The sequence below is a fragment of the Microcebus murinus genome, chromosome 8 (genome assembly GCF_040939455.1).
Source record: "Microcebus murinus isolate Inina chromosome 8, M.murinus_Inina_mat1.0, whole genome shotgun sequence".
Classification (NCBI taxonomy): domain Eukaryota; kingdom Metazoa; phylum Chordata; class Mammalia; order Primates; family Cheirogaleidae; genus Microcebus; species Microcebus murinus.
Genome location: NC_134111.1, coordinates 83,147,533 through 83,174,262, shown reverse-complemented (window position 1 = coordinate 83,174,262; position 26,730 = coordinate 83,147,533). Strand labels below are relative to the sequence as shown.

Genomic DNA, 26,730 nt, shown 5'->3' with positions numbered 1-26,730 from the left:
TTTAATAATCACAGCCTCACAAGCAAATACTATTTTTCACTTTTATGGAAGATATATAGAAAGCTTAAGCTTAGAGAAGTTAAAGTGTTTAAGGCCTAGTAATGTTAGTGTTGGTGCAGAGATTTAAATTTGGGAAGACTGGATTCCAAAGCATTTACCCTTGAACACAGGATTGGCTAAGGTAACACACATACAACAAAACAGTGAGAAATGTATCACAGCAAAAGCAAGTGAAACAAAGCTCAGTATGCAAAGCTTGAGCTTAATAGAATGTAGTTTGTTAGGTGCGATTCAGGTGAAAAGGAAACTCTGGTAAAGTCATAGTAGAATCGCTAGGAGGGGACAGTAAAGAAAAAGAGCAATGATGGAGACAGTTTTCATGACACTTTATTCCTCAACTCTGTGCTTGGGGAAGTGGGTTTTGGAGAAGAATAAGAAAAGCATGACCTATGTTTTAGTAGTATAAAAATTATGACTTTAATTTAGTACCATAACCCATTAATCACCTAAGAAATTATTATCCAAAACCAGTAATTAGTTGATAATTCTAGGCTTTGCTGTAGCTGTCATATAATTTCATTATACAAACAATGGTTTTGGTTATCTTTACAATTTAACTACCCTCCCATGCAAAGTCATTTTGACCTTAATATTCTGAAGGTTTCCTCTGTTGAGTACTTTATATTGTTCACATCAATGATATATGTAAAACAAGCATGTTTTTATGTAATTGAGATTTTAAATTTGAGAAAATTTATTAAAAAGTCTGATCATAACAAACTAACATCTCACTTAAAAAATATATAATTCATGTAACTAAATATATGTGCATTAAAGATATGACCAAGCCATCCATTTATGCTATTTATTTTGAAAAACCAAACAATTATTTTGCCTTGAAATAGATGTAGTCTTAATCTAGCCAACAAAAAACATAGCACCCTTTGGCCTTCTGTCATTTATTAAGGCTTTCTAGTATTCAAATGAGAAAAAAGTGAGCACTTACCATAGGGAAAAATATATTTGAATTTATGATCTAATTAATCCATAATTGCCATATCTATAATGCTACTGGTTTGGAATGGTAGCTCAGGATACAAAGACACAAAATAGTAAATAAAGTAGTGAGAAATATGTAGTCATTTTTAGATAATGACTCATAAATGACAACTAAATTATCTTTATCCAGTACTTCATCTTTCTTTATATTAATGGGAAAGGGTGGTTTAAACATGTTGTAGATGACTGATACCTAATTATTGAAGTGAAAATTTTGGAGCAGATGTTGGTTGGAAAATTTATATATAAATTGATAACATGTAATATGCAAATGGCCACAAAAATGAAAGGATATGGGATGATCATCATTGCAGGAGATTTCAATTAGAAAGTTTTAGAATGTTACCATTAAGCTATTTTATTTTATTTTATACCATATAGAATTACTTCAGAAAGAATTTAGACGAAAAAAAGATGCGATATGAGATCAATAATCTGAAAAAATAAAATCTACTATAAAGCTATATTTTTTCTAATTCTCCAAGGCAGGTATTTTAAAAGGAGAAAAAGTATCAAAGTGTTTTTTGAAGTTTCACCAAAAATAAATTGAAGAGTCTTGGGATTTGAAGGACAAGCGTAGGGAACATTCATGTAACTTAATAATGAGAAAAATACAATAGATCGTTCAGAGTTTAGGAATTAAAACTTCGCCAACAGTAAAATTTTATATAGAGACAAACAGGCACTGCCTTACTCAATAGGTAAAAATGGTTCTGCTGTGTCATCAAAAGAGTTACACCTTTTTGTTTTGTTTTGTTTTTGTGTGTGAGACTGCTGGAATATCTCTCACAGGAGAGAAGTTTCCAGAACGAGTCTATCGTTGAACCCAATGGAGGGCAAGGAGAGCCATCTGGCTGCAGTTTATCTTTTCTCCTAATGGAAAACTTAATGTTTTTGATGCTCCTGGCACATAAAGAAACAAACTCTAGAATTTACTCTGCCAATAGGACTTTTAGCAGATGTTACTTCATTTGTTAAGTTGACAGCTTGTTTGCTTACACCTTCTCATGCAGCTGATGTTTTCACAGTGAATTTCGGGAATTTGAGAATGGCTCCATCTGTGTGGAGTGTGATCCCCAGTGTGAGAAGATGGAAGACGGCGTTCTCACATGCCATGGCCCGGTAAGCCTGAAGACATCTGCGGTTGTGTGTGCTTATTTAGTATCATGCATGAATGTTTTGTTATGTTATTGTTTTGTTCATCCATCCATTCAATAGGTACTTATAGGATGCTATGGGGAAATGTGTTTAATATTCTGCTGTCAAGAGGCTTAAAGTTTAGTGGTAGGGATAAAATATTTCAAAATTTGACGTCATAAACATTTTATTCTCCAGATAATGTATTTAAACAGAATCATAGGATACAGAGTGGTCCCAGAAGATTGCACAGCATAGAAAAGAGAGATACAAAAGTAAATAGATTAAATGATAAACATTGATATAATACAATTATGTATAAATTGTTATAGGAACACAAATGAAGAAGAAACTAATTCTATCTTTGGGATGGAATGTGGGTTATCCAGGAAAGACATAGAGAAGTGATATTTGATCTGTACTTGGACAAAGAATCTGAGAAGAAGAAACGTAAAGATATGCAAGTGTGAAGGTCACTTTGTGTTTGGGGAAAACTAACACATTCTTATCCATGTTTAATCACTTAACTATTATGGCAGTGTGAAGGGCAGTGGAAAGAAGGAGGAAGACAAGTACTTATAAACTAAAATCTAAAGAAATACAATATATGTTCACAATGTCAGGGTTCATAAATAAAAATGAAAAATAAAGATAAAACAGTGTGCTAAATACTATGGCAAAGAGAAGAATGGAGCTATGAGAATCAAAGGAAAGTATCCATGAATGAGATGCTGTCTAGTCTTAGAAAATAATAATTATTTTTAGACCTCACTTTGGTTTCCATACTACAGGTTTTTTCTTAATAATGATATCAGTATGAATTTGTTATTCCAAAGTGTCACATTCATCCTTCATTAAGAAAATCTTCCAGTTTATCTGTTACTGAGTTGTCTGTCAGTAGATAATTTGGGGACCAACATTTGGGGGTAGATAAGAGCTCAACATTGCTTCATAAGAATTCATTTGAAATTTAAATAGTATATATTTTTCCACTGAGTGCTTATTCAGAGCTTAATTAGCTTAGAAAAAATATCCTTGAGCCCTCCACACTTCCAGGAGGCCCCAATAAGCTGTTCTAGAACTTCATCTAAAGAAGGATGTGGAAAACTCAGACAGTTCTGAGGACTACCACAAGGATGATTAAACTTGGAAAATCAGATCTCTGAGAAAGAGAAGTGCTGTTACCTGGCCTGAAGAACCAAAGTCTAAAAGGCAGTTTAATATGTGATGACCTCTGAGTAAATATGCAAAGGGCATATGCAGCTCTTCTTTCCCTTCACTATGGACAGTAATGAAAAATATAATTAATCAGCAGCATGAGAAATGAGAATTCTGTAAAGAATGTCATGAATCACAGGGGAGAAAATTTCTATAATGGGTTGTTGATGCTGCTCTTTGAGCATCAGGAAAGAAAATAATAATTTATAAAAGAAATAAATATTTTTAAATTAAAAAAAAAGCAAGTTGAGATATCTCTGTGAGTTCTTTTAAAACTAACATATGTAGGTAACTTCTTGACCAGAAGTCATAGAATTAAAAATAGTTTCAGAAAAACTGAAACTTTAAAAATGTATATTAAAATAATCAAGAATTTGGCCACCTCATCTGAGCAATTCTGTGGATCATCATATGTCTCCAGATCCAATCATAATGTGTATTGGACATAGATTTACAGAAATACTCTCTAAAAATGTATGGGTAACTACCCAAAATTACCTAATATTTTATTTGTGAATCACTATCAGTGCCAAAATGTACTGATATATCCTATAGATTTCTTTTAATTTTCAAGATTAATTTTTGCTTCACTCATGTAATTTCCTATTTTTCCCTTGCTCCTTTTATTTTGAATAAGCCTCTGAGAAACATCTTGTTTACTGATTCAGCAAATATTCTTTACACAAATATTGTTTACATAAAGTACCTACTTTGTGTCAGATTTTATCAGCATAACTGTTGCTGAGTTTTTACATTTTAGCAGACTCAAATTAATATTCAAAAATATTTCTCAAAAATTACTACAGTTACATTATTTTAATATTTTATTTTTTCACATAAGTCTTTTCTCCATCTATTGCATTCTGTATATTGAAAAGGAATTCAACTTATATTTTGACCTTTCTTACAATCTTTGCTTTTCAGAAAAATCAAATATTTTTTATTATTATCTTATTAATATTATGTATTAATTAATACTTTTGGTTCAATTAATCCTATAGATAGAAAACTAATTTGTGTGAAAGTAAAGTAAGCATATTCAGTAATACACCATAATTTTTCTAGAGTAATTTCATGGAAAAAATCTCCTATATGAAAATCTGATGTTGGCTTAACATCTGTAGCAAAGCTTAACCTTCACTGAGGAAAGACCTCAGTAACGCTCCTCCAGTATGACTATACTAGATCCAAGTAGGAAAAAGTCCAATGACCACATCACCTACTAATCAAATCATAGTTAGTATGATCATTGTAGATCATATCCATATTCATGATTTAACAGACATTATTGAGTGTCCTTTGTGAACTAGTTCTTATGCTAGGTATTTTTACATACATTTTCCTTCATTGTCTTTTAGATATTTTCCCCATTTTTCCTATGAGGGAAAAGCTCAGAGATATTAAATGAATTGCTTAATATAGTAGATCTCTGGAATTACAATTTCAACATCCTATCTCAGGGTGCTTGACTGTCAGTCCCAAGTTCTATTTCTCATACTACCTTCTGTTGTATAATATTATGCAAATGAATAACTTGTTTATTAATTTCTTCTAATTTGTATGTTTTGGCAGTTCATTTGTGCATTCGTGTGTTCCTCAAAAGATTCAAGACAGCTTTTAAAAAATATATGTTTAAAAAAAACCCTAAAAGTCAATGTTCTTGCAATTTTCAAAATGATTTGATAACTAGAAAGAGGGAAAAATAGGTTTTAAATTAACAAATTTTTGTTCTGGAATGACAGCATTTGTTGGGCAACATTAATAAGATTATTACCCAGCACTAAGTTATCAAATGCTATGTCTAGGGAACAGAGAAGGCAATAAATCTAAAACATAGAAAGTACAGTAAGGCTGAGGAAGTCATCAGTGGAAGATCAGTGTACAGAATCAAGAAAACCTAAGTGATCAGTAATCCTTGAAATGCTAAGCAGCTAAGAACACAAAGTTTTAGTAATGGTGTCTGAAAAACTGGCAAGGCCGAGCTCAAACAAGGGTTCAAACTTTGCTCCCCGAGAGGGTGGCTTTCTTTCAACCTTTACAATTCATACTAGATTTTTTTCCTGTTTCTGGGTCCACATGCTGATTATCACAGCTAGAGTCAGAAGTGGGTTTGTGTGCCAGATAACAAGTTTATATTATTTAGGATATCCAAGAGGTTCTGGAAACTTCTCGATAAGATGGACAGTGTGACAAAATAGAGGAAGAAGTCATCAAAGCTATTTGGAAATCCCACTCGTGGTCTTATGATGTATTCAATTGAAATCTTATTTTTGACCTATTTCCCTAATATATTTATGTTTACCAAGCACTGTTACATCTGAAGCATGATAGCACTTTCTCCCTTTAAAATACAAAGAAATTGAACCTGTAATGATTAGAAAGTTACTCCAAAATCAGCAAGGCAATAGGATATGGAGATGCAACTATAGAAGTTCTGACTCCACGTTTCTCACACTTTTCAATTCACTTTTTACCCCAGCAACAATGTTCTTAGTATAATAAGGATGAAATGCTTTCTGGGAATATGACAACTATATGTAAAATGGGATAATCCTACTTAAATAAGACAGAAATCTAGGATAATCTAGAGAAAGATAGTTTTGAAATAAAGGAAGTCTGCTTTTATATCCTCATCTGTCTACACTTGTTTTTTTAATTTAATTTAATTTAATTTGCTTTGTTTTTTACAATTTTATCCATGCCTTACTTTCATTACTCTTGTACAGTCCTATTGAGAAAAATAGGGAGGAAATGTGAGAAGTAAGAAAAGAAAGTGAAATCAGACAAAGTTGCAGGAGACCAAAATATAGGCTAGAAAAACAGAAAGAGAAGAAAAGGGATAAGGGAAAGGAACTGATTTTTAAAATACATTTTTACAATAGGTAATGGAGCTCTTAAAGTTGGGTTAGTAAAGGTTGTACTGCCATAACAAATAACCCCAATATTGTAGTAGTTTCCAGAAATACATTTAAGTCTTTTTCATGTAATGTGCACTGCAAGTCTGGGAAATGTTCTAAGACAGCCCCCCTCCCTGTGATGGCCTAGTATCCCAGGATGCTTTTAATTTATGGCACCTCCATTTCTACACAGGGTTTCTGAATCATGGTAACAGAGAAGGAAGACTGGAGAGTTGAGCACTGGTCATCTCATACATCACATCTTATTACATCTCATTGTCCAAATTAAGCCATACCTTATATCTAGTGGGAGGGGAACTATAATCTTCCCATATGGATGGAAGTAGAAGAGAATTAGATACTGGTAAACCATAGCTTTGTCTCTTGTGGTAGCTTCTAGAGAAAAACATCAATTGTCACTGAGGAAAAAATGTAATGTTTCTATCAGGATATCACCTGTCCCTTAGTTGTCCTTCTAGAGTATTAAATCGAGAGGTATCTTAGAATTAGGGATGAAGAAGAATAGTGCATTAACCTCTATTTTCTTCGATTGCATTTATCAATTCGTTAATTGCACCTAGGTTCTTAAAAGCTTTGGGAATACAATGAAGGAAGAATAAGCATCACACACATATTTTTCTTTAAGTTTCTTTATTATGAAAACAAGATACAAGATGGGTACATTTCATTTTTTTTTTTTTTTTAGAATTGTCAGATGTTTCTGTCAGCCTAGGACATTAGGTTTCCTATCATGATAATACAATCAAATATAGTAAAGCACCCCATGATGATGTTTGGGTTAATGATGGACCACATATATGATGATGCTTCTATAAAATTATAATACTGTATTTTTATTGTACCTTTTCTGTGTTCAGATATGTCTAGATGCAGAGATACTTACCATTGTTTTATAATACAATTGCCTACAGTATTCAGTACAGTGACATGCTATATAGGTTTGTAGCCAGGAGCAATAGGCTATACCATATGGCTTAGGTGTCTTACAGGCTACAGCATCTAGGTTTGTGTCAGCATACACTGTGATGTTCATACAATGATGAAATCTCCTAATGACACATTTCTTATAACATATCCCTGTCATTAAGTAATGCATATCTGTGGTTAAGAGATGCTCAAAAAATAAGGAAGAACAAAAAATAATTTATCTTACTGCAGTAACCTTAAAGATTAAATATGAATTTAATTTTAATTTGTGACTTTTTATATCTTTTGATTTCACCTGGACATTATTTTCTATTATAAGAACTTAAGAGAAAAATAATTTTTAATTTTTAATTCAGACTATAACAGCCTAATTTACTTATAGTAAGTTTTAGTCTGTGTTCTGCCAGAACATATCACCATGTCTCTTGTCTTGTACAATAAGTCATGCCACTGAGCATACTTGCACAGTAAATGATTCTGTATAATAGACAGTATTACGTGCCTAAGTACCCATAAGCAGGTGTTAAAATTGGAAGCAAGTGAAGTATTCTTTTTTGAGAGGAAATAAGAAGTTACCATTAGCAAACTCCTCAGGTAGAATAGGGATTAGGTTTTATAGGCTTACTTTTTTTTTTTTTTTTCCTTTTTTTTTTTTTTTTTTAGTTCTGAGCCTCACATGAAGATAGTGAAATAGACAGGTGCCTGACTAAAACTCACCAATCTCAGGATTTTTAGAAATCTCCTCCTGATTGCTTTTTCTTCTTGACACCATAATTCTTCATTAGCAGCCTTCATTTTTTTTAATTTTTAAAATATTATATTTCTTGAACTCCTGATTCCTAATATGACCAATTTGTAATGTCTGGCTGCTTTTGGATTCACATTTATGTAGGGGTATAGGGCACTCCCCTAATTGCCATAGTTCCTACCTAATAATAACTTTGTGCTAATTCTTGGCTCCCAAATTCTCATTATTTATAACTACCGGTATTAACTTGATAGAATTGTCTCCCTGTATACACACTATATCTTATTTATGTCTTTAATATGAACCATAATGATTGTTGAATCCTGTAGACTTAGATGTTAGGGAGAAATGAGGGGAAGAAGTTCCGTGTTCAAAAAGGAGAATTAAAAGTAAATTTATAATAGGTAATATTCAGAACAGCTGAATATGTGAAAACATAGGCGTCTTTTAAGAAAAATAAGATTTTATTAAAATGTTCTAAATTTTCTTTTATCTGAACGTATACTGATCATTCCTTCTGCACTTACTGTTCCCTGAACCAGATACCAAACCAGTTTTTATTTTGCAAAATTTTTAGATGTTTAATATTATTTTAAAGAGTTAATTTTGTTTTTTTAAATATATTTTCATATTATTATTGCTTCTTGACATTATATTAGAAAATTAATGTATCTTGTAAATATAAATATATAAAATGAGTTAGTTCTATTTAAATTTTTCTTGCTCATATTTATATTCCCCTCATCCTTGGATTAGTTTCTCCATGAAGTTTTTATTTGTATGTATCTGCTTTATTATTAATATTATGGAGTTTTTGATATTTGTTCATCAGGGTGTGCATTTATATGGTTCTCAGTATTGTTCTGTGATTTACTAAAATCCCTCTAAATAGACATTACATGATGTGTAGCATTATCATAAGCTGATTTGAGATAAATAATAACTGGATTTTTTTATTATTTGTCTAAACTGCCTAATTCCTGGTAATTTAATCATAATAAATTTTACAATGCATCTTACAAATAAAGTCATTGTACAACCAAAAGAAAATTTACACCCCACTTTTATGTGAAATTTAATGTTACTTAATTTCTATTGTATCTTTTTTCTCATTAACTATTTAGTAAGAGTATTCACATATTCCCAGTGATGATGATGAAATCCCCCAGGGAATATCTGTTGTTAACAAATATTATTGCACTGTAATATCACTAGAAATAAACCACAAAAAGAAAACACTGATGTCCTTTTGGAAAAGTCATTGGACAGTTTTTCTGATCAAATTAAAGCACATTAGAGGCATGACATAGAAATCAGTTGACCCAGGAACTGCTGATTTCAAAAAGCAAAATATTTCAAGAACACATATATTGTTATAACATTTTCACACATATAGGGTATTAAGCTGAACTTGAAGACTCTCCTTAGCACTATCTGTACTACAATAGCTATATTCACATTAGTACTGCTGAAAATGTTCTCTAGTTCCCTAGAGGGAGATTTGCTATCTATTGAAGTCTCAGTAGCTAAAACACATGAATACATTCCAGAGGAAATGGCACCCACTTTCTTCTCCATTCATTTTTTTCTTTTTTTACATTTCAGGGACCTGACAACTGTACGAAGTGTTCTCATTTTAAGGATGGCCCAAACTGTGTGGAAAAATGTCCAGATGGCTTACAGGGGGCAAACAGTTTCATTTTCAAGTATGCTGATCAGGATCGGGAGTGCCACCCATGCCATCCAAACTGCACCCAAGGGTAAGCATCCTTGCCGGCCAAGGACTCAGCCTTGTATGTGTTGCTAGTGAGAAGGTACACGTGTTTCTTTATCCCTGACACTGTCTTCTAAATATAAGAACATTCTCATAAAACTCTATATTTAATATGTTGATTTTAAGAGAAATCCTATCTAAAAGAATGATTTTAAGAGATCAAATTTGTACCCTATGATATATTTCTGCTTAACATTTACATATAACCAATCTATTGACATTTTCCTGAAGCTAGTGACAAGTATACTTTGAATATGGTGTAGAAATATGGTATAGAAATTCAAGATACTAGGAAAGATAAGGTAGTGATCATATTTTTGATATTTGTGTTTATTAAATCATTAATAGCAGTTTTTTTATTTGTTTCTTTGTTTTCACAATCAGCTTAAAGTGAAGATATCTCTCTGTGATAAATACTACCTTAGATTACTCCTTCAAGATAATGTGAACAACGGTAGTTCCGCTAGAAAAAAATAGGGAAAACTAATGATATGTATATTAATAAAATAACTAGTACATTTTGTGAAAATAACTTTGTTACAGGTTATCCGATAGCCTAAAATTTCTTTGACTGATGTAGAACAATTCAAAAATTGGTAAATATTTTTCTGCTTTTCAAAATAATGCATTGTACAATGAATAATAATTAGATTATGTATGGTATTGATAACAGTCAAATAACAAAGGCACATTACAGAAAGAAGAAAAGCACTGAACTGTAAAAGAAATGTTATTCCTCTAACAAATACCAGCAACTATTTCTTAAAATATAAAAAAAAAAATCTAATTTAGTAAGGATTTTTTCTTTTTCTTTTCTCCAGAAAGTATATGATTTTAGGACAGAAAGCAGTTTCACATACTCTACCTTCTTCCTGACCATAAAACCTCTTCTCCATTGAGTGCCCACAGGCATGTGCACATATACATACGAACACACATATACTTGTTCATCTTGGGTACGTTATACTGGCAGGAAACTATGATATTCCATAAAGAGATTTTCTACCAGATTAAGGGCTAGCTGTTAGGGTATATCGAAGAAGTTAAGCAAGCAACATCATTTCCTGCCAAGAAAACATCCATTTGCAGATGCTGCTACCATTTCCTGCAGGTCAAGAAATCTGCTTAAGTCACTCTGTGAAGTGGCAGATCCTCAAAAGGTAAAGTAATATTCTGCCATTCAAATGCAGATTCAGTTTGGAAGACCCTGCTGCCAACTCACTGGTTTACACATAAACACATAGGTTGAGGATACTGAAATAGTCACATAGATACTTTGCTTCAAGGAAAGTAGAAGTAATAAACTGCTCCCCTTGTGAGTTTTTGGCACACTTAAGTTAAGAGTATTTTATGAAGAAACAACTGGTACTGCTGGAGCAGAAGAGAAAGTCAGCAACAGAAAGAGAAAACTTTGCCTGCTAAAATCATCCACAAGAGGATTTTATTGTTTTGCAGCTAAAATTAAACCAGTAAATTATTCAATATAATGCTGATGTCAACAGCTGTTGCCATTCAAAATGAGACCTTTTGCTGTTTTTGCAAATCTAATTACAATGAAGCCATTAGGGAAATGAAAGTGAGATCACAGAGCCATAGTCTGGATGTGTGGTTGGTGTGTCTTCCTCTCAGTTCTTTTAAATCATGATTATATAATTTTAAAAAACATATAGTGGGGTGGGGGGGGAGTAGAAATAGGGAGCAATGAAGAGAGATCAATTTACTGGGGCAGCAAAATCTGGATTTCAGTTGAAAGGGAGGATGATGGTTTAACTGGGAACAAATCTCATCAGATCATTTGGAAAACTCCAAGTAAATAGGAAAATAAGGTGATTTTAGCAAATTACAGCTGCAGAATTATGGTGAGACAGAATTTGAATATCGTACTCCCCAGCATCTTCCAAGGTAAACGTATTCTCTCATGACTGACTTACTCCTCAAGGATTTTTGGTTTTGTTTTCATTCAGCTTTCTGCCATCCTTTTTCCAATAGCCTCCGTATCGTCAATGTTCACTCACTTCATAAAAGCGCTATGGTTGCAGCCCCAGAGCAAAAACTGCTCCATCACAGGGGCAGTGGGGATAATGGTATGAGTGACTATTTTTATTCTTAAACACATGTTAATAACTGACCTATCAATAAGTGTGAGTTCACCAAGCCAGCTCCACTTTGAAAGCAGCTTTTCTTTTCCTAACATGCCAATATTATGTCCGATAATTCAAGAACCAAGTTAATGGAAATAGTCTTTCAAATCACACTTTTTTTAGAAGTAAAGTTCTTACTTTGAATACTGTTTAATGACTTTCTGAATTTAAAATTATCTGTATAATACCTCAAAAGCACTTTTACTATTCTAAAGGTACATTAAATATATTGGCTGTAATGAGTTCTTTAGATACTTTTAAAATAGGTTCTCCATTTAGGCTCTATCAAAAGGTTCTCACTAATATCCCAGGAGGAAGAAACAATGACAGCAACAACAACATTGCCTCTTCTTGTGTTGACTTAGACAACTCTTATTTTAGCAGCTTTTCCTCATTTCATTCATTCGTCAACTTTCTTAAGTTGGATATCTGCTCTGCATCAGACACAGTGACAGGCAAGTTAAGAAATGAGCAAGATGCAGCTCTTGACTTCTATGAACTCACAATCCAGTGAATTTATATTCTTTAATTTATATCCTCTATTAGACACCAGAACCTTCTCCACAGCATTTTTAAATGATGAGCAAGAATTAAAAACTTAGGAATGATATTTATATTTTAAATTAGAAAGATAGAAATTTTAAAAGACTTATAAACTAAACTTAGCATGTAATTAAATGGTAGTGAGAATGGAGATTATCATTCCCTCACACACATCACTTGAGTCCATGCTAACTTAATGTCATTTTAATTTTGATTTTGTTTCAAACCAGATCTACATTTTAGATTGTATTGTAATGTTTATGTCATGGGGAATCTTATAAAAATCTCATTACATATTTTTGTTAATATTAGAATCATAGTTTCATATTAAGTTTCACAGATGCCTTAATCTTGTTTATCAATCCTTTTAAATTTATATAATGAAAAATTTTCATGAATGGAAAGGATAGAAGGGCTGCTTGTGGAAGTATTAAGTCTATAATCTTTCAATGGAAATGTTTAAAAATTTCCTCCATTTCCATTTCAAAATTTGAAGATTTTGTCAAAATAGCTTAACTGTGTTGGTTATATAGGTACATCAAGGTACTTATAAGTCATTATGTACCAACAATTGTTAAATACACCTAAATATTCAGAAGTCCAGAAATTGTTTTGGAATATATATATTAGACATATTATGGTTTCTTTTACTGATCTATCTGTAAGCATATTTTGGAACACTAATTTTTTTGAGAATTTTATTATTCCATATCTTGATTCAATATCTTATTTGAGATTTTTACTTTTTACAAATTTAATGTTTTTACAATGTTTTACAAATTTAATGTTTTACAAATGTTTTACAAATTTAATGTTTCTATGATCATATGATCTTGCTGAATGAATGTAAATTGCATATGCTAATTAGTTACTTCTATAAAGTGCAAAGAGTTCAAGTGTAATATACATCTTTAAGTATACAATGGCTTGTATTTAGAAAGGATGGTGCCACATGAGTCATATTGTCATTCTTATTTTTCTTTCATTTTTTTCTTTCATCCTCAGTTTAAAAATACGTGTACATCTCAACCTGCACAATCCTCTCAACAACCTTTCTTAACCCTACATCCTGCTCCCTCAGTCTCTTCCCTCTCTTTCCCCTGCCTCTATTTTCATATTTGATTCCCAACTCACAGAAACCTAAATTCTAGTAACTGTGATAATGGCAAGTAAAATTATCTCAGGAATTCTTATCAGACTTCTCTGCATTTCACACTGATAATCACCCCCTCTTTCTTGATGTTCTTTTCTGATTTGGCTTCTATGACACTGTAGTTAATTGATTTTACTCAATTATATTTTCCCATGCTTTTAGTATAAAGAGCCTATCTTAGTTCATATACTATTGGAGTTTTTGGGGTTCTAATCTTCAGCCTCTCTTTTTCTTACTTTAGGTATCTTCTTCTGCCATTCATTCATTTACATGGCTGTAGCCTTCTCCTGCATGGTATTTCATACGTGATCATTATACCCATCTCTTCTTTCCTCCCTTAGCAACAGAGGCATCTTCTCAACTGCTGAGTAACATTTCTACCTCTATGCAGGACAACCACACTAACTGTAGATGCACAAAACTGAAATTGTCAACCATCCCTCCCTTAATGCATGTGTGAAGAAACATGTCCTTCCTTTCGGATTTTCTCAATAATGGCACCACTATTCTCAAAGCTGGAAATATAAATCATTTTTTAACTGCGATCCCTTTATATCTTTCATTAAATCAGCCAACTTAATCTATTTTCCCTATACCTTTTGAGGCATATCTTGAATCTGTCCCTTTGTCACTTTCCCAGTTATCATTTCCCTGGGTTAGTCCATCATCTTTTACATGGAAAAAATTTTTGTGGCCAAAGAAGTCTACCTGGCTCTCAGCTGACTAGGCTCTACAGAGCAAAGGGATACAAAGATTTGTATCTATTTAGAATGTAAATCTAGCAATCTCACTATTTCTTTAAAAGTGTATGGTGATTTTCTATTAAGCTTGCTACTAAGCAAATTGTTATCAAAATCTGGCTTGCATCTAATGCTCTAGCTTCTTTTTTTTCCCCCTCTTCCTGTTGTCTCACATTTTGTTCTCCAACTATTAAGAATTGTTTGTAGTTGTTCGTATACACTATACATTTCTGCAGATCTATGTTTTTGCTCCTGCTGTTTCTTGCCCCTCAGAAATTTCTGCCACTCTAACCCCAGCTCTCAGCACTCTAAACTTTAGCTTCCCTCATCCTTCAGGAGGGTTACCATGACCTTCTGCTGTTGGGCTGGGTGTCCCTCCTCCACACTCCTTTAAAACACTCTTTCATCTCTTATTTAATTTATCACATATACAATACACATCTGTTTATCCATCTGTTTCCTTCATTAAATTCTAAGCTCACTGAAAATAAGAAAAGTGTCTAATTCATCTTTTTTTTCCCTCCAGGTCCTAGAACAGTAGGAACACTTAGTAGGCATGTAACTCAGGTTTTCATAATGGATGAAAATCTTTCATTATTCACACTTTCCCCTCAAGTTGAATTTTACTTTTGAATTTTATTATTTTTTTTTAATCTTTCAAGGGTTATTATAAAGATAGATTGGAAACTAACCACAGCTTTTTAGATCCTCACTTGGAAATAAAAAATTGACCAATAATTTTATAAAATGACAATACTGTATATGAAAGCATTTTGAAGAAGATATAACAGGAAAAATAAGTTCTCCAAAACAAAATTAAAAGAAAACTATATAAGATAATTTGAAAGCTTTTTGGTAGTTAATTTTTCACTTTTGGAAATGGTTTTGATGATGGATTATGCGTAATACCAATTCAGTGGTATATAGTTTATTTCCCATTTGCTTGCTTTTTCAAAGACTTTTATCACAGGTGTATTTCCCATATTTCTGTAGGTTAAAATTTGTCTGTGCTTCTCAAAACAAATCCTTAAAACAAAAACAAAAACAAACCAATTTTCCTGTTAGTAGGAACAGATATTGATGAAGCAAAGAGAAAATGACTTAATTGTTATTATAGATAAGTTATATTAGTTCACCAATGTTTATATTTTTCTAAAAATATAATGGATATTTTGGCCATATATTTGGGCACCTTTTTATATCATTATGTAATTATCTTAACTTCAGCTCCTTTTTCAGTTTTGAAAATTAAGAGTTTGGAAAAAATATATAATCTTTATTACCAGCCAAAGTAGGCAGTTTTAGAAATGATAGCTGTAGGAGGAATCTCAATAATGCCCTGGAGCTATCTATCTTTGATGGGAGAAAAGAGAAAGAAAAAAATTCAAGTACATTGGAAGATGAAAGAAATAATACTTCTATAATAGTTCAAAATGAAATTCTAGGGACTGTACATTAGAATTCTGTGTACTTACATAATTCAATTTAAATGTTAATCTCAGTGTATTCTTTAGTTACCTAGATCTCAATTTATTCATTTCTTTGCAGAGTATTTATTTATTTGTTATTGTTTGAATTCATTATTATGGCAGGTTAAAAACCTGTTTTTGTTTGCATGTTATGGCACTGCTATTTTAAAAGAGAACGTCAAGATAAAGTGCAGTATGATGAAACCAGTTAATTTGCTTTTTAAATAAATTCATGTTTAAAGATAAGTATGTTTTAAAGGCAGTCACAACCAAAGACCAGAATAATGTGATTATATAAAGTATCCATGAAAATAGCATTAAAGTATATTAACTAATTTTCTGCCAAAATAAATCTTTAATGAGCATTAAGTATCAGGTTATTATATTATATTGAATTGCTCATATTTCCTTTTTATTGATTTTGTTTTTTACTTAAATGTAAGGGCTTTGGAAGACACCATATACATTAAAACAATTATAGTCATTAAAATATCAAGTTATTCATCAAGACATATAATCATGAATGCTGCAAATGAATTGAAAGTATTAGAAATGAACTCTGTGTGTTTGGAAGTTATCCACAGAACCAGGATAAAATTTCCTCTGCTGTGGACATGTTTCTTTGCATTCCACGTGGGTGGTAATTGCAATTCATTTCTGGGTATCCATCAAGCAATAATCTTCTTGCTGGCTTGAAATCCATGGTGTTCCAAAAATTGTCTAATAATTATAATTAAGAATTTTACACAATCAGTATTTATTCTACTGATTCTTTTTTAAAAAATGACTAATTTTTCTTTCCTTATATTTTTTTTAAATTTGCATCTTCTGCAGGTGCATAGGCTCAAGTATTGAAGACTGCATCGGCCTGATGGATAGGTACTTGGTGTGCTTGCTTCCCATGTTCTTCCTCCAAGGCTCCATGTGTGAGCACTGGTGCATGTGTGTGCATGTCACTGTGGATGGAGAATGATGTTTTCTGTTCTGTAATTGCCTGCAGGTGTAACGGTCCCACTAGTCATGACTGCATTTACTACCCATGGACGGGCCATTCCACTTTACCACAACATGCTAGGTAACATCTACCATGTTTCCATTTTGCCGCTCAAATCCTTTCCCAGTTATCACGGATAAAAAGTACTAACCAGTTGGGTTAAATTTATAATATATTAAATTAGAGATTTTTGAAAGAGGGAAAAACACTTTCCTTTTCAAGCCACCTTTCTTACTTCTTTTTCCTTCATTCATTATGATTTCAGAGTCCTAATTAGTAATGCCATTGATTTTAATTATGTATGATTTAAATAGGAGTTTGAATTATTAATATAGAACTTTAAGATAATATTTTTGTTCTTAATTCTCTAGATGATTGCATGATTGGAAAAAGAAATATTTTTAAGGGAGGAATTTGAGAAAGTTGATCTATCTTTGTAAGATGTTTGTTATTTGATTCCATTTCTGATTTTACATTATTTTGAACTGGTTGGTATATTCTCTAGGTACACGAATTACCATAGACTAAAGGCAATATATAAAAATATTTTGTGCAGGTAAAAGTATAATCTGAAATTTAAAAACAAAACATATTACTCATTTTCACACAAATACGTATACACTAATGTTTACAGTGGTTTTATTTATAATCACAAACACTAGAAACTACTCAAATGTCCTTCAGTGGTGGCACATACATGCATCATAACACTACTGAGAAATAAAAAGGAACAAGCTGCTGATACGCCCAACAACATAGATGTATCTCAAATATATTTCACTAAATGAAAGAAGCCAGACTTAATATGTACTGTTCGATTCCATTCATATGGCATTCTGAAAAAGACAAAACTATAGGGACAGGAAATCAATGTTACCAGGGGCTGGAGTTTGGGGGATGAATTTGACTGCAGAAGGGCAGTTAGTTTGAAAGAATAATGGAACTATTCTATGTCTTGATCATGGGAGTGATTGCACAAATGCATATGCTTATCAAAAATTATAGAACTGTACATTTTACTATATATAAATTATACATCAATGAACCCAACTTGTAAAACATCTCATAAAACATTTCCTAAATAGGAAAATAATAACTTTACGATCTTATATAGAAATGTGTTTTATTTGTGAAATAATTATATGCTTTTGGAAGAGAAAGTGGTGGTATAATATAATTAGCAAAATGAGAATTTTGGATGAAGTATTGCCTTTTAATATAAACTTTTATATTAAAATATATACAGTGTAAAAGTACACAAAACATAATTGTAAGCCTTAGTGAATTTCCCAAAATGAGACATTTGTGTAACCAATACTCAGATTAAGAAATAAAATATTAACAAAACCCCAAAAACTCCACTGTATGCCATTCCAATGGTAACCAATGTCCTAAATTTTAACACCATGGGCTGGGTTGCCTGGTTTTTAACCTTATATAAATTTAGTCATGGGCCAGATGTGGTGGTGGCTCATAACTGCAATCCCAGTACTTTGGGAGGCCAAAGCAGAGGATCACTTGAGGCCAGGGGTTTGAGACCCAGCTTGGGCAACATAGCACGACCCTGTCTCTACAAAAAATTTTTTAAAAAATTAGCCAGGCATGTTGGTAACTCCTGTAGTTCCAGATACTCAGGAGACTGAGGTAGGAGAACCACTTTAGCCCAGGAGTTTAAGATTGCAATGAACTATGATCACCACAGCACTTCAGCCTGGGCAACAGAGCAAGAAACTCTCTCTATATAAATAAAAAAAAAAAAAAGAAAAAATTAAGTCATACAGTTTGTAGTCTATGCATCTGGCTTCTTTTGCTAAATATATTTATGAGATTCATGTATGTCACTGAATTTAGTTTTAATTTCTTAATTCATATATTACTGCCTTCAAATATTTTTAAATGATCAAATAAGTGGCATACCATCTTAACAAATTGTTTTCTAATGATATAAATAGAGAAATTAAATTATAAAAAGGAAGTATGTGCTAGGATTTATACAACAGTGGCACTTTGACACTTGGGCAAAATCAAGATGAGTTAATATAGCTGTTTAGAGCAAGGTAAAAATTGTGGGGAAAAAATGAGAGAGAGAGGCATGATGAGAAAGCCTAAGGCGTATAGTGCAGTTTTATAAACCAATGTCCATTTTAGGCTTCCTATATTTATTAATGTGAAATACTTTTTCACCCTTAAGACCTTGGTCAAGTCACTGCACTATCACTTTTAAGAGTTTTTTCATATTTGTTTTAATGATTGTCTTATAATAATCCCAATGGATTACTCAGAATAGGATGGTAAAGTGTGCTGTCACTGGAATCAGATTTTCTGAGTTCAAAGAAAGGCTCTACCATGTTTTGATGTGTGACTATGGGTAAATTTCTTAAGTTATCTAAGCTGTACTTTCTTCATGTATAAAATGGGAATATTACTGTTGTTCATAAATTGATTGTAAAGATTGAATGCATCCTTAGAACAGTGTTTGGCTTATAGAAGACATTCAATAAATGTTATTATTTATTATTTCTCCATGTATCAAGGATTCTCAAACCTGGGGAATGGGAGAACATGCCTCCCAGGGAGAGGAGGCAAATCTCTATGGTCATCCAGGGAGCTTCCATGTCTACCTCTAGCCCTTTTGATGGGCTCCTTGGAGAAAGATTGAGCAGTTCTCTCTCTTTACCTTGAGACTCTCCGTCATAATAAGGGCCACTGGTACTGATGGCTGTAAGTCATAGGCTGGTATTTAGAGGTACAGTAAAGGTTAAAATGACAGACATAGATCAAGAGTTTTTAACTCTTCTAACTGAGTTTATATGACTCAAAATCATAGTATATTTTATTGATATTATTGATTTAATAGTTTCAAAATTTATACAAAAGCATTATTGGAATTCTCAGTCTTCCATACTCCATAATTCTCGGACTAAAACACTAATTCAGATTAGCCTTGTCATAAATAGGTGACCATGGCCAATAATTGTGGATAGATAATACACTACAGCCGATCATTTCTAAGAAAAATCACCTGTAGTCCATTGTACAGGTCTTTACAAGGGTTCTTAAATGTGAATGCCTGTGTTCAAATATTGGCCCTACCATGTTTCTTATCTGTAAAATGGACATGATAACGGTAATATTTAAATTGAGAATTGTTATACCTCGTAAGATTGGAATGAAGATCCAATGAAAGAATGTACAGGAGCCGTCTGTAGTATATGTTCATTGATGGTAGTTACTACTCTAGTTGAAATATTGGCATAATAATCTCATGAAATTAGTAATTTTTGTATCAACAGGGCATTAATCCAATAGGTTAGTGACTGTGGAATTGACATACCAAAATGTCTCAGAGTTTAAGGATTTGAATTTTGTGTCGATCTTCTAAGTGCAAATCTTTCAAGGAATTGGTAGCAAATAGCTTATGGTTCCTTCCAGAAAACTCTTGATATCTTTAATTAATACATCTTTTGAACTTAAATAGAAAGCAATGTGACTCTGTTTTTCAATTGTATTGACTTCTCAGAATTAATTGACTTGTAGGGGCTGTTTACAAGACAGTTTGAAACTTACATGAATGATTTAATCTGAATGTTTTAGAAAAGTGTTTATGACCACAGAGCATTTTGACACAAATTGGGCAAGAAGGGAATATAACAAGTATCTCCTTTTTCAGGCCCTTAATCTTGAAGTAAATGCTTGCCTCTCTGTGATGGGGAGGCAGGGGGTGTATATTTCACTGAAAGCAGAGGACTAGTCTAGTAATATTTTAAGTTATTTTCCATTTTAAATTTCATCATAGTTTTTTAAAGCTTCCACCAATTGATTAAAGTGAATCTTACATAATGGGAGGACAGAAACGTGATTGCAAATAATTGTTTTAAGTTTCATAAACCATATTTTAACTGGGAGATTATCCAAATGCCTAGTTCTCTTTTAGTCACAGAAAATTACATTGAGCATGTCAATGTGGCCATTTCAAAATATTCAGAGTTCATACTCCCTACTGCCTCATTATGCCATATTCTGTTTCCTAAACCAGCAGGAAAAAAGATTGAAGATTTAAATGAAAACAGGGGAAATGTTTCCAATCTTGATCGACTTTCATTTTCTAAGCAATGTTATTCTTTCCCAAGCCTGCAATTTGTGAATTGGTTTTCCACACTCCATTTACCTTACAGGCTGCTGCTGGAATTTCTTCCAGGAAGATTGGATAGGATAGAGTAGAATTTTTTTTTTTTTTTTACCTGTAGTCTCCTGGAATATGTTACTTATAATGAAGATAATACTTGATATTTTAGAACGTCTCCCTACTTTCCTTATCTGAATTAAATGCCTTAAAAATAATATTTACCTTTAATAGTTTTCCTTTTACATCAAAAGTTCTATAAAAATATAGTCAACAAGTGTTTATATTCTTTTAGTATGTTATTTATTTTAGCTTGTTCCGATGCTATTTTCATACAGATTCTTACAGAACAAATGTTAGATTCTATTCTGTTTTAGATTCCTTGTCAAATATATCTCCAAAGTTTTTTTTTTAATCCTAAACTCTTATTCCTAAAGGGCCTGAATTTGTTAATCTCCACAAACAAAGGCTCCGTTGCCAAATTCATTCTTTTATGTTAGCGATATAAAATGTAAACTAACAATTTTTAAATTTGTGAGAGAAGTTATTGAAACTACTAGATATCTGTTCAAACATTTTTTATCTGTCTACTTGCTCAAATTCAACTATTCTAAGTGCTTCCTGATATAAAATAAAGTAATTGAACTCAGTTTAATTCTCTAAATTCCATATGGGCAGCAATTTGAAACATTTTATATTCTTGTCACATTTTAATGCCTGTGTCATACTTTTACTTTATGGTCTAGTGGTTATTACCTAAGAGGTCACATAACAGTTTATCCTTTAGCGGTGTAAACCATGTGTGATATATGACAGAGATGATGTGATACTCTTGGCACCACTTTCACAAATAGCACAATTTTTTTCTTTGTTTGTTTTGCCCCCAGGAAACTTAGTTCATAACTTATATCCAAATCAAATGGTCAAAGTTGCCCGTAGATGGTTACCTCAGATGAATGGCAGTCGTATTACGATCCCTAAATCCAATAAATAAAAGTACACAGCTTTTTATTATAAGTCTACTCTCAACCCACCATGTTCTGTATATTAAATTTACTTTTGAGTTAAAGAGAGTTTGCAGAGCTGAAGGACAGGGTGTGAATCTTTTCTTTTCCAGATGATTTTTATTCCACACTTCCCAGCAACCAAAAAATACCCAAATTATCAGAGAATTATGAGGGAAGAGTAAAACATCTCAGCTCAGTTGTTGTTAATTACTATTCATGTAGTTCAAATGATTACTTTAAACAAAAGTATGTAATATTGCATCATAAAATGTGCATACACTGTTACTAGAGCTTTTAGAGATCCTAGAAATATTAATTTTATATTCAAACTCACTAACTGTAAAAATGTGAGCAGAAGAATCCACACTTATGATTGAAAGTCAAAAGAAGTTTTTAAGAGCATTGACTTTATGACTGTAGTAGAAAGTCTAAAGACAACACTATTAAATTAGAGAGATGTTGATTACACTAGTGAAGGGTCAAAGCAAAAAATTCAATGGGTAGAGTTAACTATTATAAATACTTATCTTTCATTCTTTCCCATGAGCATATTTTTATGACATAGAAATCACAATGTTTTATTATTACTAATATCTGACTTGGAAACAGATTGCCTATAGCCTATTATCTCAAAATATCTTAAACATAATTGAAATAACCACTGACAATCTCATGTCTGCTATTAGAAATAAAAGCAAAAAAGAGGTAGATATTCCTGAAGCCTTGGCTCCTTTCTTTAGACAGATATTTACAGATTTTAAAGTGCTTTCTATGTGCTATTCCAAAATTTGACTGCTGGCATTCTTTTCTTATAAAGTACAACCTAGAGGTATGTGTATATCATCAGGATCTATAAAGTAAACATATAAACCCTTTGCAAACATTTCTGTAGATGGGAAATATAGAGATATGTTTGATAGTATTTTAAGGAAGAGGAAAAGTAACAGATATGACAAAATAACCAAAAAATATTCCTATTGAAATTACGTTATACTTTCCAAAGGACTAAGAAGTAAATATATTAAACAAATTAAATAGGTATGTAAAAAAAATGGCAACTGAAAAAACTTAACCTGGCCCCCTACTAACGTCTAACACAAAAGTTATCAGTAAAGTATTGAGTGCCAAGGCAATGCCTTCTCATCTTGTCACCACCTAAATGCTATTAATTGAATGACTTCAAATTAATATGCTATAAAATTATTAGGTTTATCAAATGTAGCATATATCTTTGATTATATACCTACCTACTCCTGGTGTTAAATTATTAAAAGTATGCTTAATTTATGTGTAAACTTATTTCAGTTCTCCACAGGAAAAAATAGGCAGAAGAGTTATCTAACTGTGAATATACTAAAGTAAACTTGGACAGTATGAATTAGTGAATTAGTATCTATGCTATCATAGTTTGGCTCCTAATCCTATTTTAAAATTCAAAATACTGACCTGTATTATACATGTGATAACTAAAATGGTAGTAATTAAAAAAAAATAAAAATCCAAAATCTTGTGATTAGGAAAAGTGAAGGGACCACTGAATTGCTATTTAAGTTTTCTATTCCTGGGTAATAAATTACCACAAATTCAGCAGCTTAAAAAACAAAGCAAAATATAATTCTATAAGTAAAAGTATAGGCTGGCAGGCTGGATTCTTTCCTTAGTGTTTCATGGGGCTGAAATCAAGGTGCTATATGGGCTGTGTTCTCATCTAGAACTTGGAGTCCTCTACCAAGTTCATTTAGATTGTTGGCGGAATCAAGTTCTTTGTGATTGTAGGATTGAGGTTTCCAATTTATTGCTGATTCTTGGCCTAGACTGTGCTTAGCTCCTTGTAGCCATGTGTGTTCTTTGTCATGAACACCCCACCCCCCCCATCTTCAAAGCCAAGGGCAATATGGCAGTGCTTCAGATCCCTCTTATTCTTTGTATCTCTTAGTTTTTATCTCTCTGATCTTTAGACCCACATTTAAAGGCTCATGAGATTAGGTCAGGTCCATGCAGATTGTATTTCTATCTTAAGGTCAAGTGATTTGGGACTTTAATAACATCTGTAAATTATTTCACATCAGCACCTAGAGTAGTGTTTGAATAAGTAGGAGAAGGTGTATATATAGGCCAGTAGCTGTAATCATGGAGCCATTTTCAATTTCTACCAATGACACCTCCTAGCATGGTGACTTGAGTATATACCATTTGCAAAGGTGTCCTTCTTATTTTTTTATTGTTGTGCAGGGAAGTTAATTATTTTCTCTTCCCCATGCAACTTTGCCATATTAAAGTACCTTCATGTCTGAGAGATAAATTGATCATACTGTCTTCAAATAATTTATGCCAGTCTTCCCTCCAAAGACCCTGCAACAAGCAAAAAGGTATTATCTTAGAACTACAACCAGGGTGTTATTTGTACATTTATATAGTATAAGGTAAAGTCTCCAGGTGATCAGTACTTCATTAGTAAGCAGTGATACCTTAGTGATATAATTCTGACTAAGGAACCCCCAAGTTAACACCAATTTTATGGTCTCTTCCTTAAGTCGTCAGACTAGCGAGTCTTACCTAAGATTGCTCTAGACCTGCCTGTACAACATGCTAACCACTAGCCGCATGTGGTCATTGAGCACTTTCAGTGCTGTTAAAACAAAATGAGATTCTCTGTAATTGCAAAAAATACAATTTTTGAAGATATAGTATGAAAAAGGAAGTGTAAAATATCTCATTGATAATTTCTAATATGGATTACATGTTAAAATGTAAAGACTATTGATATATTGGATAAATAAATTTTATAATTAATTTCATCTTCTCAAATATGTTTAGTAGACTATTTTAAATTACTTAGCTTGCACTATATAGCTGTAGGACAACACTGCTCTAGCCCAGTCACTGTGAAACTTTGATTGAATATTCAATTTTGGTAATACATACAATAAGAATAGTGGAAGGGATGCTTTTGCATATTCACAGAGGGTGTTTATTTCATCACCTTCAATCAATTATAGATGAATGAGTCACACAGATCTAAGGACAAAACATCTGTTTGCACCTGCATTTTTCTATGTGCATATAGACCATATAAATTGCTACAAGAGAAGACTAAATTATGATAATTTGGGTCTGTATTTAGAATTCCCTGTATCACCTACTTTTAAAATTGAAAATTGCTCGAAGAGTTGGGATTATGTTGTACAGACCCTCTTAAAATTGTGTTTTATAGCCAATATTTCTATTAAAATATTGTTTAAATTGTATGTCACAAATGAACTATACTTAAGCAGAAAGATTGCTTAAGTCAAAGTTTCTGTTTTTATGCCTGCCATATATTCAGAAAATATTCAAAATTATCTCCTCACATAATTCAAGCATATGTTGTATTAGACCCTAAGTAAGTTTCTTTTTTTTAAAGCTTTCTATTTAACTAAAAGAATCTAATTAACTGGGACCCCCTTCTGTGATGTGGTTACATAAAATGATGTGTAGATATTAACTCAAATTGCTCTCTTCATGCTTTTTCTCATTACCTCAGCACATTCCCTAACTAATCATTTTTTATAAACATACAATTATTTTTCTATACTATGTATATAGGCAGGAGCTAATTAACAGGGAGTACTTTGATTTATCAACAAAATTCCCTCACAGGGATTTCATTTTCTGCCATATCCAACCTCACACCGAAAGTGGTATAATTTCATTGTAATTTCACAATGAGTCAGTACTCAAGAATGAATGACAAGGAAAGGGAAACCTACCTCTAATAAACTCTAAATGCTTGTAGCCATTGTAATTTTTATAGCATTCTGTTCCTCTCCTCAGAGTAAAGCATTCCGTATGCTTGAGTCATTTATGGAATAATTATAGTTACTTTTAGTAGAGCAAAAATAAAACAACAACAAAAACCTTTTACCATAAAAAGTTTACTTGTTGAGGGGGAAATATTCTTTTTTAAAAAAATGAATAAAGCAAAATTTATTTCCAAAGCAATTTTATTGAACCTCTGGACCCCAGATCCTAGAGTTCAAATCTCAAATTCAAGTCCCAGAGTAGATAGCTAAATTGCTCTACATACAGGAAAGAAAAAAAACAAATCAAAACACCAGTTTTATTTATCTCCGAGAGTAGTGATGCTTTCTACAAAATTTTCTCATATTTATTTATCTAGGAGCTTGTTTTTATTACTCTTTTAAACATCAAAGTTAGGTGTGGTGGCACACTCCGATAGTCCCAGCTACTCATTGGGCTGAGGTGGCAGGATCCCAAGAGTTGAAAGTTACAATGAGCTGTGAACACACCACTGCCCTGAAGCCCAGGTGACAGAGTAAGACCCTGTCTCTTGAAAAAAAAAAATCAGATTATCATATTTAATATTTACAACAAGCATATAAACATAGTTGTCACTATTGCCATTTACAAATGAGGAAACAGTCTCAGAGTAATTCAGCAATTTACAAAAAAAAAAAAATCACTTATCTAGTTTCTGAGCAAAGATTTAAACTCAGGCATGTCTGAATTCTAGAGACCACATTTCTTCCTTTCCACCAGGTTGGTTCCCAAGTAGTAGAACAGTTAAGAGCTACTTTTAGGATGAGGATGATTGAATATTTTATAGCCTACTTAAACAATTTTACTCATTATCTTCCCCTTAGTTCTAACTTTTATCTATTAAGCCAGCCTCTAATATATAGGATTTCATAGTGCTGTACTCACACATGGTATTTTATTATAGAGCAATACTTTCTATAATCTAAACATGTATTCCTCTCATTGCAACATAATGTAATT

General features: G+C 32.3%; 1 protein-coding gene across 6 annotated transcripts in view; it reads left to right on the top strand.

Annotated features, from left to right (window-relative positions):
* Nucleotides 1–26,730, top strand: part of ERBB4 (erb-b2 receptor tyrosine kinase 4) — a 1,053,313-nt gene that overhangs the window by 786,054 nt on the left and 240,529 nt on the right. For 2 of the 6 annotated variants that reach the window (XM_020288221.2, XM_020288219.2), the window contains exons 14-17: nt 2,088–2,181; nt 9,613–9,767; nt 16,662–16,706; nt 16,828–16,902. In XM_020288221.2, coding sequence (XP_020143810.1) covers nt 2,088–2,181; nt 9,613–9,767; nt 16,662–16,706; nt 16,828–16,902 — 369 coding nt within the window. The remainder of the gene's footprint in view (nt 1–2,087; nt 2,182–9,612; nt 9,768–16,661; nt 16,707–16,827; nt 16,903–26,730) is intronic. The other 4 variants (XM_020288223.2, XM_020288220.2, XM_020288224.2 and 1 more) reach the window with 2 other exon arrangements.